This window comes from Gallus gallus, chromosome Z, assembly GCF_016699485.2.
Source record: "Gallus gallus isolate bGalGal1 chromosome Z, bGalGal1.mat.broiler.GRCg7b, whole genome shotgun sequence".
Lineage (NCBI taxonomy): Eukaryota > Metazoa > Chordata > Aves > Galliformes > Phasianidae > Gallus > Gallus gallus.
Genome location: NC_052572.1, coordinates 18,791,843 through 18,807,150, shown reverse-complemented (window position 1 = coordinate 18,807,150; position 15,308 = coordinate 18,791,843). Strand labels below are relative to the sequence as shown.

The window sequence follows — 15,308 nt, the reverse complement described above, 5'->3', positions numbered from 1 at the left end:
ATATGCTAGAAATTAGAAATGGACCAGCTACCCTCATCTGGTTTCAGAGCCTTTATTGTAGATGACCATTGCAAGAAGAATAAAACAGACAGGTATTTTTTAAGAGCCCTGACTTTTTTTGTTGTTTTTGTTCCTTCTAAGTTGTTTGTAAACCCCAGTTTTCCTTCTGGAGTCTCATGTTAGAAGTATGTCTTTGATATTCCTGGTTTTGCTGTGAGGTTTCTTAAGGGCTAGAAAAGGTGTCGATACATTTTAGCAGATAAGAGATGTCTTAGAAATGACATTTAAACACAGCATGGATAAAATGAACAAAAATTTGTGCAAAATTCTAGCAGTTTTGGCAGGAAAGCCTTCTGTTGCTTCTGTTGGGTTTTATTATGGACCACAATGTCTGCAGTACTCCACACCCCCATAGTGTTTCTGCAGTGGTCATCTGGCAATGGCCTGTATATACTTTACTCTGCCTTTAATCTGTGACAGAGTGGTAGAAGGTTCTCCTGGCACATACATTGGTGAGGTATATGAAGTTATGCTACTGGTGCTGCTGTGAAAGCAAAAACTCAGTAGAAGATGTTGTAGGTTTTTTTTTTGTTGTTTTTTTTTTTTTAGCAGAATAGTCCTTTTGTCACTATTACTGTATTTATAGGTGCTATAAATTCTAAGAGAAAAGAGCTGCACTGCTGACGTGAGCTGCTTTCCCATGCAAAACATTTGTTGATATGGCTCCACCAGCAAAAATCTTTCTGTGTTCTACAAGGTCTTAGCACAAACAGAGCCATCTCACAAGTATCAGGTCTTTGGAGTCCTGAGGTGTTTTAGGAAAATTATAAAATATGGTCTTAATTTTTTTTTTTCCCCCAGAGAAGAAGGATTTTTAAATTTTCTTGGCAAATGAAAATACAGTCTTCTGCTCACCTGTAATAACTCATTTTAAATGAAATAACTAACCCCGTCTGTCATGCTACGGGTGCAGGGGAAGTGGAAATAAGATAGTCAAAAGTCATATTTGAAGCCAGTTCAGAAATAACGATGCAGTTTGTGATGCAGAGTTCTGCTTTACTGATGACCAGATCTGTGTTTATCTTGTTTCTTGTTTTCATTGCTCTCGTTGTGAAGTATCTGTTGCAAAATCTACAGTGGCAAATATAAGTTCTGTTAAGAATTATAATATCCATAATATGAAACTTAACAGTGAAATGGTCAAGAATATTTTAATTCATTTCAAAAACATTTTTCTTCATTCTTTTGAAGATAAACAGCATGAAGTGGAAATCCCTTCTCCAACACAAAAAGAGAAAGAGAAAAAGAAGAGACCAATGTCTCAGATCAGTGGAGTCAAAAAGCTGATGCACAGCTCCAGTTTAACCAATTCCAGTATTCCCAGGTTTGGAGTTAAAACAGACCAAGAAGATGTTCTTGCCAAGGTAGAGAATATTTAAATATTTGAATTTAAACCACTGAACTAAAAATAGAGAACTTATTCCATCCTCTGCTTATAACCATGCTTTCAAGCTGTAGCAGTAAAGGCTGATCTCACTTAAATATAAATCCAGTGAAGCGGAAAAGTAACAAGTGAAATCAGAATCAGGCCTTGAGGGTTGATATCCACATGAACAGGATTTCAGCAGGAATGTTAGCTGCCTGGAGATGGGATGTAAATTAGCAGTTGTGGATACATTAATAATGCTTCATATTCCTAAACAAAGCTGAGGAATGAAGAGCGAACTTGTATACAGTCAGAGGAATGAAAATATGTAGCAGCCCTATGTTTTTCAAAAATGCACAACTGTACGTAGCATTAGAGGTATTGTTGCAGGTCCTGTCAGTTGCTCTATCATTTCATGCACATCTGTTTTTAGGGACACTTCCTGTGATTTTGTATCAGTAGCTATTTGGCAATAATGTAAAACTAGTATAAAGTGATTATTCATTCAGTTTTAGACATTTGCATTTGGAAAATGCCTATCCGTATGTTCCCAGGAATCTCCCTCTTCATATGAACCATCAGTCTGTTGCTGAGATGTGGTGAGATGGCAGCAATTCACCTCCTCCTTGAACCTACCAGGCAGTGAGATGGAAAGTGTGTCAGTTTTTTCAAGATACTGTACCATTTCTCCTTCTGTAGCATTCCACTTAAAAGTGGCACTCTTTCCCTGCCTACTGGATTAAAACCAGGAAAGGTAGTGGCTGCAGATGCAAATATTTCAAGGTTACTAGCAGCAACGTTCCCCCTTGCAGATTTCAGCATATAATATTTGCAGTGGGTCTACCTGACAGCTAGCTTCGCATTTTCACAGATCTGCTGTTTGTGACTGTTTCAACTCTAAAATGCTGGAATCATGTGTGTTAAGATTTCATCATTGCCTGTTGGTCAATTCTGTTCTAGGAACTAGAAGATGTGAACAAGTGGGGCCTTCAGGTTTTCAGAGTAGCAGAGCTATCTGGAAACAGACCTTTGACAGTCATCATGCATACCGTTTTTCAGGCAAGTAGGAGCAGCCTTGCTGTCCTGTGCTTATCTCAGAAATTTTTCTGGACTTGATAACCTGAATTGTTTCTCTTTTCCCTTTCTAGGAACGAGACCTGTTAAAAACATTTAAAATTCCAGTGGATACTTTAATAACTTACCTGATGACCCTAGAAGACCACTACCATGCAGATGTAGCATATCACAATAACATACATGCTGCAGATGTTGTTCAGTCAACCCATGTCCTGCTGTCAACCCCAGCATTAGAGGTAAATTATGCTGCAGTGGGAAAGAGACAGACATGAGGGAAAAGGACATAATGAGACTCTTTGCAACTGAATGAAAAAGATTTTAGTTTCTGCAGTGTTCTTCCAAAAGAAATCTTGACGTTTCTTTCATGGATTACACTGTTTTAAAGATACTTTCTGAGGATCACGGTTTATTTACCTACAAATATTGTACAGAAAATATCACATTTTTCTTAAAATCATGATCTAATACTTGCAGATCTGTGCTGTCATAACCTTTATAACTTGTTCTACTGTCTCATTATTAACTGCCTCCTCTTCCATCATTATTTCACTTTCGGGACTTGCACTAACTGCAGTGAAATTGCTTAGAGAAGATGAGGGTAAAATGGGTTTTACTCAGTAGAGCCATTTGGTTTTTGTTCTTAATGTGTGTGCTTGTACTGGTTTTGGAAGGCTATTTCTGTGTTTATTTCTCTGTCAGTGTGAAGCACATGCTAAATTTTCTCTGAATTACCTAATTTTTTTTCATAAAAAAAGTGCTAGGGGTGCAGCCCTTCTTACATGAAGCACTGACATATCCCAATGAAGTGCTGGAAAAAGGCGAGTAAAGCAAGCAGGTGAAAGAAGGATTTGTCCTCATTTTCAAGGATGGGCTGCATGTTGACTCCTTTTCATTACAACCAATCTTTCACATTACTGAATGCCTCTACTTTACTTTCCTCTTAATGCAAGGGCCATCTTTGGATCTTAATACAGTTGACAAAGATCCTCAAAGTCTCAGGAGCTCTCTTGAGAAAGATTTTTGTCATCTCCAAAGGAACATGAGACTATGTTCTCAAATTGCTCTGACTTTACTAAACAGTTGAACTGTTTGTAAGGTGCTTTCTTAAGTCTTTTGTCGTTGTTGTTTGTTTGTCTTATTATTATTAATCAGCTAGTTTTGATGGCCGTGCTCTCAGAAGCTTTCAGAAGTAACATGCCATTGCTGACCTATGTATTTCAATGTTGTTGATCAGTTATGAAAGCCATTATATAACTTAAAAGCTTGTGAAAGCAGTAGACTGGGCTCAGTGACATAATGGGTCCCTTGCAGTTCTCACTTCCTACCTTCCTAATAATCTCATATGGAATAAAAATCAGTAGATGTTAAGTAAGATATTTTGTAGTCTATCACCATTTCTTCTCACATCATTGAGGAGATGTTCTTTCTACAAATGCAGGACTATGTGTTGTATGTGTAACACAGGCTGGAATTTTTAACTTGAATTTCTACTATAAGTCAGAAATCTAAATCTGTAATTAGTGATCTAATAAACATGGATTTATTTGCAGACTGAAGCTGAGAAACACTTCAGTTATTGAATTTAGTGAAGCTGTCAGTGTGAAGTAAGGATAGTTATACTTTGGCCAACCTTGAAATATTTATGGAGTTCTATATGACTGATGATTTACAAAAGGTTTTAGTAACCTATATGTAAAATATATTGGGATTCCCATTGCATTTCAAATGTGTTTTGCTTGCTCACTCTGATCTGCATTCAAAATCAAGTTTTTTTTATTTTTATTTTTTTTTAGCTAAAAGCAGTTTTTCATTTATTAGTGATTGTCATTTCTCTTTCATGGTTTTCTAGGCAGTGTTCACTGACTTGGAGATTCTTGCAGCAATTTTTGCCAGTGCAATACATGATGTAGACCATCCTGGGGTTTCGAACCAGTTTCTTATCAACACAAGTAAGTTTCATGTTCAGTGGTTTTCTCAAGAATTTGCTGCAAAATCTGCACTTAGCACCTGAAAAATATGCAATTCATTCCTTGTCTGTTTGCATCTGTACCTTCCCTCATTAAACATGTAGATGTTTGTATTTAAAACTGGATATTATTTTGGATTATCTGTCACAAATAATATACGCGCAGTACCCACTAGCAAGAATTAATAAGACATGAACTATAATTCTGGCACTGTTTCAGTGTATTGGATATTGTCTCTTTCCTGGAAGTTAGTTAGTTGGTTTAAATTAATTAGATAAAATTGTAGAAAATAAGGGAAGATTAGATAAAATACCAAAAAAAAAAAAAAAAAAAGGTTAATGTTTAAATGTTGGAATCATACATTATGACCAAGGATAGCCATACTTTTTCTAAGAAATATAGAAAATAAATTTCTTTTTTGAAAACAAATCAGCAAGCCCATCTCTGCCTCTCCCCGGCTGCTGTACTTGTTTTCTCATCTTGGCATAGTCACGACACTCGGACTGAATTTTCTCGGCCTACCCCTGCAAACTGTAGCAAATCTCTTCTTTATGTGTCTAGATTGCACTCCATGTATGGAGGAAAACAAACTAATGAAGTGAGACCCTAATGCCATCTCCAAATTTGAAACCCATTGTACTTGTTCTGCATTCTTCATGGCTGTTCTGTGCAGCACTGCATGACCTACTTCCTCTCTTTTATCTTCTTGAAAAGCACTGTGAGTCTCATTGAGTACAGCAGCGGCACATTTACTGAATGGCTTCTCGCCACAGTGTAATTTGCTTTGATTACAGTGTGGGTGCTACACTGTAGGTCAGTGCAAGTTCCACCTTAAAATATTATTTCTTTTGACATCCTTTGTTTTCTCCTTCTACTGACCTGGAAGTACAAAATTTGAAATAATACTAAAAATCCAGGCACATAAGAACAAAAAGCTACATAAATGAAAACGTTATAGGGTTGTGTATTTTACCCATGGGGTTTGCACATTCATAGGCACTGTCGTTTAGGCACATGGGTGAATCTGTTCCTCTGGTACTAAAATAGTATGACCACATATCAGCAGTATAGTTTGAAGAAGGGAGATCCTGTTCTGACTCATTGCTGCTGTAGATTCAGATAAGACCTCCAGTCTAGCCTGCATCTAATTTAATTGCCCAGATGGCCTGAGGGCTACCCTGTAGTGAAATTCAATTTGGTGACTAATCTACAAGGTGGAGGAGGTCTCTATGTTGGTAACAAGTGCAGTTCAGCAGTGTGGTGCAGAAATGTAGTAAATCAAGCATTGTGCATGAAACTGTATGAGGTCCAAATTCTTAAAAATTGGCATATGTAAATAAAGTTTGTTTTTGCTTTTTTTTTAAATAGAAATTGAATATCAGGATATACTGGTGGCTCTGGGGTGCTCTGCAGAAAGCACTGAGTTGCCTGTATAGCAGCAAGAATGGCTAGATGGAGGGACCAGAATTACTGTGTAAAACTCACCTTTAGGCAGATGGTTGAAATTCAGCTGAGTTAGCAGCAATTTTGATTTAGCTGCATAAAAGGAATGTCCTGTTCATCTTAGTCCAGCTTTTGATAGAGAAGGCTTTTATGTGAAACAAGTAGTGTCACCAGCTGGAAGTACTGTTGCCAAGCTCAAAAGAAACAAAGGGATTTTTGTCACTTGAGTTGTTACGTGTATGAAGAAGAAACCATAGGAACAGAGACAGACAAAGACCATGTAATTTAGGTTTCTTTAAGTATCTTCTAATGTTTTCAGTGCGAGCTTGAGAATCAGTGACCATATGGATTACACACATGCAAAATTTCTCAAATCTGAGATTTCCCAAACCTCCAGAAGATGATTTTCTTCCACTTAGTTTTAGGTTTTCCAGTGAAACTTATCAAGTATTAGCATTTCACTAAGAATTGTACAAATACACTCAAAGAAGCATAATAGATCTTCGGTTACCTAAAGTATGTGTTTATTTCCATATTTCATGTTATTCTTTATTTATATGTGATATTTCTAAGCATTATTTCCGTTTTTCAGAATTTAAAGTCTGTTTACAAAGTTGTCCAAAAATATGATCCCTCAGAAATACCATTAAAATATAAAGAAATATGGATTGTATTAGTGTCAAGGTGGATATCTATTGGATCATTTTAAGCTTGTCCTTTCAGACAAATAGTCTTGAAGCTTATAGTGTGCTACAGAGTTTACCAAGAGGAACTTTCTTCCATTTCCAACTCCATTATGTAGTTTATCATGTTTTAGCTCAGTCTGTAATTCCAGCCCTTCTGAAGTAGTTCAGCAATGTTGAACGTTTTGCAGTTAGAGCAGCTTTTCAGGATGCTATTTGAAAGGAAAATAAACCACTACCTGTCTTCTTTGTAAGAAAAAATGACAAGTAGGCAAGCTCTATAAATATTCTGTGAAAGAGATGTAATTTGACAAATTTGCTTTCTTTTTCCTTTTGCTATTACATTTTTGTTACCATCAAGATAAGAAAAGGTAGAGGAAGATTTTCCCAATTTACAAGATCAATAGGTTCAGGACAAGCAAGGAAGACAGCAGGAGAATACATAATGAGTCTAATGAAATCTGAAGAGCAGGGCTTTTATAGGCACCCCTTTGAGCCAGAGGAATTTTGAAACAAAGCTGCGATAAAGGAAGATAAAGAGGGCAAGGTTTAGAAAAGACTTGCATATGGTTAGATTTCAGATAGAACAACTGTAAGAAATGGAAATTCATGTCAGCACTTCACAAGCACAATTGTATAAAAACTATGTATTTTTGATGACAGATTCATTTTCAAGCTGTGTCTTAAAACAAATGCAAGCTGGCTGTGTGGTGTCCCTGTGTGAAATCTAAATCTGTGTAGAAAATTGCCTTAACTGCCTTTATTTGTCAAAGCTGACTGTTCAGACTGTACGTATGTACCTCAGTACAGGCATTGTTAAGAAGGGGTATGAGCTCCACTTACTCCTGCAACTATGTGGAGTGACTGACTGAAGAACACTTTTGTTGGAGACAGCAGCATTTTGACATCAGGAGTTAATCATACTCAAGTATGAGACAGTAGACAGTGCTGCTGCTTGCATTTTCAAACCACACAGAAATGTATGACTGTCCTACGAGCCTCCTCTACAGACGTCCTACAGACTAATGACCCCTAGGCCTACTTATCTGAGTGCCTTAGATAACTGATGAAGTACACTGGAAACCAAGAAGCATGCTCTCTGCTTGATCTGCAGCAAAGCTTCAGCTGTGTATTCCCAGATCTGAGTAATTGATAGATAAAACTTCACTTAAATAATTGCATTTCAGCGGGCCTGGTGGCAACAAGGACAGGACAAGAAGAAAAAAGCATTAGAATGTCTTTTAGTTTGTGCATTTTTGTATAATAATTTCCATATGATTTCATGCATATATGAAAAGGTATTCTGAAAAAAAATTTCCTAGTGTTGTTTAACTCACTACTCCAGCACACTGCACTGCAAAGCTGGCTTTTTTCCAGTATACTTTTCCTTGATTTGTTAAGATGTTCGGTTAATTCTGTAAGTTTTGGTCCTGTGGGAAGTACAGGAAGTCTGTTACTGAAAGCTCATCTGTAAATCTTGTTAGGAATGTAATGAGTTTGAAAAATCATAGGGGATTTAGTGAAAATAAAGATTTTAGTAACGTTCTGCCCTGTGACTGTTATTGCAGATTCTGAACTTGCCTTGATGTACAATGACTCATCAGTACTGGAGAATCATCACTTAGCTGTGGGTTTCAAGCTGCTACAGGAGGAAAATTGTGACATTTTCCAGAATTTGACCAAAAAGCAGAGGCAATCATTGAGGAAAATGGTCATTGACATTGTGAGTTCTACTTTAGAGTCCCTTTTCCTTAGGGCCAGTGAAATAAATGATAAAGCACAGCATCATTTTATGATAAAGCACAGCATCATTTTATGATAAATTATATGTTGTTAGATCCATCATCAATGAAATAAAAATTTGAAGTTTTATTCTGTATTGTCCAAACATAAGCAATGAGTTCTTTTCAATTTGAATTACTGACTCTACCTTTTTAGAAGGTACACAGTCCTGGTCCGAGCTGTTTTCTTGTTGATGTCTAAGTCTGCTATCATCACAGTTAGAAATTTTCTACTGAATTGATGATGATGAACTTATTCTTTTCATTCTTATTCATTCTTAAAGCAATCAAAATAAAAACATTTGGACACTAATGGCACAATGGGACTCAGACTTCTGTAGCATATTCAGATTCAGATACAGAAGTTATATTTTTTCCCTGACAACAGTTTGTTGCTGCATCCAAAGGTTTTTTTTTTTTTTTTTTAAGTCAGTAGAATAATTTACCTAATATTCATTTATCCTTTCTTTCTCATTTATTGTTTCTTTCAAGGTCCTTGCTACAGACATGTCTAAGCATATGAATCTTTTGGCTGATTTAAAAACTATGGTTGAAACCAAAAAAGTGACAAGTTCTGGTGTCCTACTTCTTGATAACTATTCAGATAGGATTCAGGTAAGGAAACTCTTATTCAAATGGTCATTTGTATTAACTTCTGTTAATTAATAACTTTTACCTACCAAACGCCTAGCATGGGTTAGATCAGCTGTTCATTTTCACACATTTTGTGACTCATTCTTTTCCCTCTTTTGACTTAACGTGTTTCATACATGTGACATATTCCATTACGTACTGAGTGATTCTTTGGGAGAGTGATAAGGTGGAAAAGTACTTCTGGACTGCTTTTGGTTTTGCTCTATCATTCAAATTATCAGCATCTCATTGGTCTTTCTCTGAAATATTTTCTGTCTCCTAGATAGGCAGAAGCAGCAGAAGTAAGGTAATTCATAGCTATTACTGCAAGTGTGAAAAACACCCAAATACTAAGTTTTGCTGTTCAGAGTAAATCTTGCACTACATGTACTTTCATGATTCTGCTTCACAGCCACCAAATGTGTAAATGGAAAAGAAACTGTTTTTCTTCAGTGTAATAACACGGCAGGTGTTCAATCTATTTTAGGTTCTTCAGAATATGGTGCACTGTGCAGATCTCAGCAATCCAACCAAGCCACTCCATCTCTACCGCCAATGGACAGACAGAATAATGGAAGAATTCTTCCGCCAAGGAGATCGGGAAAGAGAGAGAGGAATGGAGATAAGTCCCATGTGTGATAAGCACAATGCATCTGTAGAAAAATCACAGGTAATTGATTTGGTATTCTTGGGAAAAGAATATCCAGAGCCATTCTTTATATTTTGATATATTTCTGAATACAGTATTTCTTCCCACTCCCCCCCCCCCCCCCCTCCCCAGTTAATGAATTCAGCTCCTGTGTAGCAAGCGAGGGGAGCTGAGGTTCTTACTGTGAAAACAGTGCATAGCAGTGTGCTTGCTGAAGGAATTCCATCACTGTTGTGATCTGCAATGAATCACTGGCTTCAGTAAAGAATATTTTATAGCTGCTCATTTAGGATCTCTTCCAAAAGCAGAATTAAAGATAAAACAGCTGGCTTGCTAGATGCAGTGGAATTGTTTGCAAAGAATAATCACTGTGAAAACAAATCCTTTCCAAGTCCTTATCCAGTGTTCTGAATGAGGCATCTGAAGTGCCAAAAGACCCTGTTCTCTGCATAGAACAGCATGGGTTACTTTCAGACACCTTAAGAGCACTGTGTCTAGTGTCTCTTACTAGAGTTATCTTTCTCAGACATTATGCTCTGTTTATTTTTTACTGCATAAATATCCAAAGCTTCTGTGCAGTAAGTAGATTAAATGACTGTGACTTATATGCATAGGTTTTTTCTTTCTTTGTGAAAAAGATCTCATCCTGATTTTGTATTACTTGAAACAGGTGGGCTTTATTGACTACATTGTTCATCCTCTGTGGGAGACATGGGCAGATCTTGTTCACCCGGATGCCCAGGATATCTTAGATACACTGGAGGACAATCGAGAATGGTACCAGAGCACAATCCCTCAGAGTCCCTCTCCTGCACCTGATGATCAGGAAGAGGGTAGACAGGGCCAGACTGAAAAATTCCAGTTTGAACTAACACTGGAGGAAGACGGTGAGTCAGACACTGAAAAGGACAGTGGAAGTCAAGTAGAAGAAGACACCAGCTGCAGTGACTCGAAGACCCTTTGCACCCAGGATTCAGAATCTACCGAAATTCCTCTTGATGAGCAAGTAGGGGAAGAAGTAGAAGAGGAGGAGAACCAGACAGAATCTTGTGTAGTAGACCATTCTCCTGACACGTAACAATGAAAACATATCCTGTCTCTTTCATGCCCTCTCCCTTCCTCTTTCTCTCTCTCTCTCTCTCCATTTTGTTGTTGTTGTTGTTGTTTTCTTAATTAGGTAATGGTTTCTAAAGTGTATGTCATATGCTATCACCATGATCACAACTCACTGTCATCAGCCAGGATGTTTGTTGATCAAAACTGACCTTGGTGACTCAGTTTGGCACTCAGGAATATTGTAACCAGAATCTTCACCTCCATTGCATCAGAAAGCAGGAGAGAGAACATTGATAAACTGCGTTTTAATAAGCTCTCCATTTCACAGATTTGATTAAATAAAGCAAATGTTTTCACAGGAGTACCACCTGCCAACTGAATGCTCGTATGCTTTGGTAGTTTTTGATTTTATTTTACTTCACAACCTAAGTGTTGGATAATGTTCATCATCAGAGGAGACAGAAAATAAATGGAGGTTCCTGCTGGAAAACAAATGCACATAAACGATGGGACACAATATGAATCTGTGTAAGATTAATCTGTTACCAATAGGAAGATGAGCTGTGGAAATTACATAATTTTCTAATTTCAAGTCTTCCTGATAAGTGACTGAAAAAAGTGTGACATGGTGGGTTGCACCAAACTCTGTGTTTTGTATAGTATGTAAAAGTGATCTTTTGTAGAGCTTACTTTTATTATTAAATGTACTGAGGTATTATATTTAAACAAAAACACTTTCAGATTTCATCACATTTTTTTTTTCCAAAGAGTAACTTGCAAGTTTTCAGTACAAATCTGTGCTACACTGGATAATACTTCTAGGGTTTTTTTTTTTCCTTATTATTTTGCACCTTAGAATTTCATGATAATATTAAGCTGTAAAAGTCTGTTATTTTATATGTTAGTGAGTTCCATGAATATCCTTTATGCTACCTAAAACTCATTCAGCATGATGGCATTTTTTTGTTGTTGTTTTCATTATAATGTTCTCAAACATATTAGAGGAAGTTTTGCTGTTGTTCTCATAGTGGCCTGATCCTGTCAATTCTGTCTTAGTACCAAAAGCGGTCCTGTTGATACCAGCTGGACCATTAAGATTAAGATTCAGAGGAGCAGAGCCAGTAAAAAGATAATGAATTGTCTTTTTGATATGAAGACTGCTCTTCTGTCTCTCCAAAACAATGATTTTCAGATATTGTTTTGCCTGGGAACTATGGACTGCTAAGTCAGCACAGGCTAATACAGTGTTTGGAGTATTTATTTTGGCAATGGAAGCATTACTGTAATCTTTCCAAAAGACTCTTTTCATTTTTTTTTTTGTCTGTCAGCTACCTAGTGAAACCACTTGCTAACTTCTGACATACATACAACACAGAAACCATGATTAGCATTACTGTTTTCATGTTTTTGTTGCCAGAAGAGCCAGATCCCTCTTTTGCGTTAATACTTCTAAGTAAATGAGCAGTGCAGTGTGAGAAGAGGGTTAGTTTACTCTACATTATTATAATCTCAGATCTTTTCATTCTGTATAGAGCTTGTGCTGAGGGAACCCTACTTTCAAGTCTGATTAGTACTGAAAGCTGTTGTTATTTGCAAAGCTCAGTGGAGTTAGGAGCTCATATTTGTCATTTTCCTGTCCTGTTTGGTCACGTGAAACAAAATAATTTCATCTGCACTGCTTTGCACTTCATTAAAATTGTAGTTTTGACTAGGGAAAGAGTTGCCTAGAGAAGGAGCAGACTCCCACAGTATCAAGATGATTTCTTAACAAAAGAAAATATTATCAACAATTATTTCACATTTAGATTCACTTTGTAGGAAATTTGCAAGATAGAAATACAGGTTTTTTGTTTTGGTTTGGTTTGGTTTTTTTAAGTGTCTGAGATCTAGAATAAGAACTTGTTTAAAAAGTATTGGCTAATAGTTCAGCATTTAAATGTATTTTGCATTCTCCTTTATCCAGGTCAAAGTTTTCTCTGCCTTTAGCCCTCACAAGGCTTTAGCACAGATGATGCTGAAGGAGGAAAGAGAATGAAGAGAACTCATGTTTTTTTCAGGTTTTGACTTTTTTGTTCTTCATCATTTCTTCCTGAACCTGATCCACCTAAAAGTCCTCTCAGTCCCCAAGAGTGCCTGGAACTTTAATAACGGAATAGCAATATAAATTCCAAAATAACCAGTAGAAACCTGAAAAGGTTTTGTATCTGCACAAATTGAAAACAGATGAAGAGAATAACACCATATTGTGAGATATATACCCATACATATGGACAATCACATAACAACAGAAAAATGATATCATTTCTTAGAGATGGGGATATAATGCACTGTACAATCTTTTCTTTTTTTCCTCTTTTGCCAAAGTGTGTTTTAGCATTGCGCACCGCTTTAAAATAATACAATATAAAAGTGGCTTTATGTGTTCTAAATATTTTTGCCATAAGAAAATGCCGTGAGTCGGGTATTGAGTGCAGGGGGGGAGGGGGGGCAAGAAAATTCACATTGCTTGTAACAGTACGCTTTAGCTTGCAAGTTACTGTACTCAATAATGCTGTGTTTGAACTTTTTAATTGTTTTGTGTCATTGTTAAGAATTATAATGAAAGGATATAGATAGAACAAACAGCATTCAGAAGTTTAAAAAACTTGAATGAAATGGATTTTACAGAAAGCTTTGACAGTTCTTTTAAAATGCATTATTTATTTTATTTGTGCCATGCATTTTTCTCACCAAATGACCTTACCTGTAATACAGTCTTGTTTGTCTCTGTTTACAAGCGTGTATTTATTGTAATGTACATACTGTAATGTTAATTGTAAATTATCAGTTCTTATTATAACATCATCCTTGTCTGGGTGGTGTTGCTATATTTGGAAACTCTTGGTGAGAGAATGATTATTGTGTATACATAGTCCTTGTACATTTTTTCTCCTGTAATATATTCTGTGTCACCTTAGAGCTTGTTTATGGAAGATTGAAGAGAAGTATAAAATACATAAAGATATATCAATAAAATTAAAAAAACAAACAAAAAAAAAGCTGCAGGTCTTTGGTCCCAGGGCTGTGCCTTAACTTCAAACAATATTTTCTTCTGTTTTGCTGCATTTGAAAGTAAGGTAGCTTTGGGGATAGGGCTGGGCATATCTACCATATTTTTAGTTGCTAGCTAATGTGGTTACTTGTGCGAGCTAGTTTGCATGATACTACAGAGAGCTTTCATTCATGAACATGCTGGAAGTTGAAGCTTTTCCAGACTTCTGGCAATATAATTGTATTGCCTCTCTGATTATCTTTTTACAGGCTATCATCAGGGATTATTGCAGCCATTACTTGCTACTAAAAAAACATTGATGCTGTATTTCAGTACTGAATTGTGCTGAACGAGCTTTGGAAAGCATCTCTAATAAGCATTTGATTTTAATGCATAGTTGCAAATGAAACAAATGGAACTAAATGGGGATAGCTCATACACTTGTTTTTTTTAAGTCATCTAATACTCTTTATTTAGTAGCACAAATTACCACTATATAAGCAGAATCAATAAAGTAGGACAAAAGACAGCTTCAATCTTGGAAATGCTTTCCAACACTAATATTAGTGTCCTAGGCAGCCAAAGCTTTTATTTTGTATAGATGTATGTAAGGCTTTGTACAGGTGTGTATAGCATAATGCACTAGATCTATAGGAGAATGATAGACCTCTAGATCTTTTAATAACACTAGTATTAGGTTTGCAGGTTGGACTCTGAGCATCTCTTGCTGTTTAAGTATCACGTTGCTCCAAACAGCGTAGGACTGATAGCAATGAATTTGCCAGAGCAAGGTAAATACCTCTCCTCATTCCAGTGATGCCCAGCCCCTGTAGCATGCGACCTTTCGTTAAAAGGAGAGATTCTTTTCCATGGGGAAAACAGAGCCTCCTTTTTGACACAAACTGTAGATTTTAGCAGCCCTGGCCCAAAGGAAATGGATTGCTTTTGTTTTAAACAATATGAAAGGGACACTATAACAACAAAAATCCTGAACAACTTTTTGTTATTAATTTGGGGATGTCTTGAGAGTGGCAACTTGTGTGAACATTGCACATGACAATTCTTTCACTGGTTTCTTAGCCTCTCTTACAGCCTATGGGATAGTACTGTACATCAATATCTTCATATGAAATTTTTATATGCAATGGAAATAAAGCATGTGTTGATTCTGCCTAATTACCGTATTTGATTTCCTTTTGCAAGTTTTTGTTCGATTTTTTTTTTCTCACATATCATAGCTGTGACATCTCAAGAAAAAGCATTTGCCATAATTGTATTACAGTATTTTTCTTTATCATACTATGTTATGGGTAGGTAATAAAGAATAAATGTGGGAGTTTATCAGATGAGTCACTCAAATGTTGTAGTTCTTGAAGTCCAATCCCAAGAGTAGCTATGCAGTTGTCTAGAAAAGCATTCAATCTCAATTTTCATGAAATTTTGCCATTGACTTTAGTTGCAGAAGCATATCCCAAGAAAATTTAGTAAGTGTCATCTTTAAAGGAGTGAGGAGGGTAGGGATTGCCTAGAGGAGAAATACACTGCGATAGCAGTAAGGGGGG

The 15,308-nt window shown here is 36.5% G+C and overlaps 1 protein-coding gene across 13 annotated transcripts in view; it reads left to right on the top strand.

Annotated features, from left to right (window-relative positions):
• PDE4D (phosphodiesterase 4D) overlaps positions 1 to 14,922 on the top strand; it is a 586,915-nt gene extending 571,993 nt beyond the window's left edge. For all 13 annotated transcript variants that reach the window (XM_040656476.2, XM_040656475.2, XM_004937252.5 and 10 more), the window contains 8 exons: positions 1,252 to 1,424; positions 2,387 to 2,485; positions 2,575 to 2,739; positions 4,353 to 4,452; positions 8,165 to 8,319; positions 8,870 to 8,992; positions 9,498 to 9,680; positions 10,330 to 14,922. In XM_040656476.2, coding sequence (XP_040512410.1) covers positions 1,252 to 1,424; positions 2,387 to 2,485; positions 2,575 to 2,739; positions 4,353 to 4,452; positions 8,165 to 8,319; positions 8,870 to 8,992; positions 9,498 to 9,680; positions 10,330 to 10,737 — 1,406 coding nt within the window. In that variant the 3' untranslated portion in view covers positions 10,738 to 14,922. The remainder of the gene's footprint in view (positions 1 to 1,251; positions 1,425 to 2,386; positions 2,486 to 2,574; positions 2,740 to 4,352; positions 4,453 to 8,164; positions 8,320 to 8,869; positions 8,993 to 9,497; positions 9,681 to 10,329) is intronic.
• Positions 14,923 to 15,308: the final 386 nt, after the last annotated feature.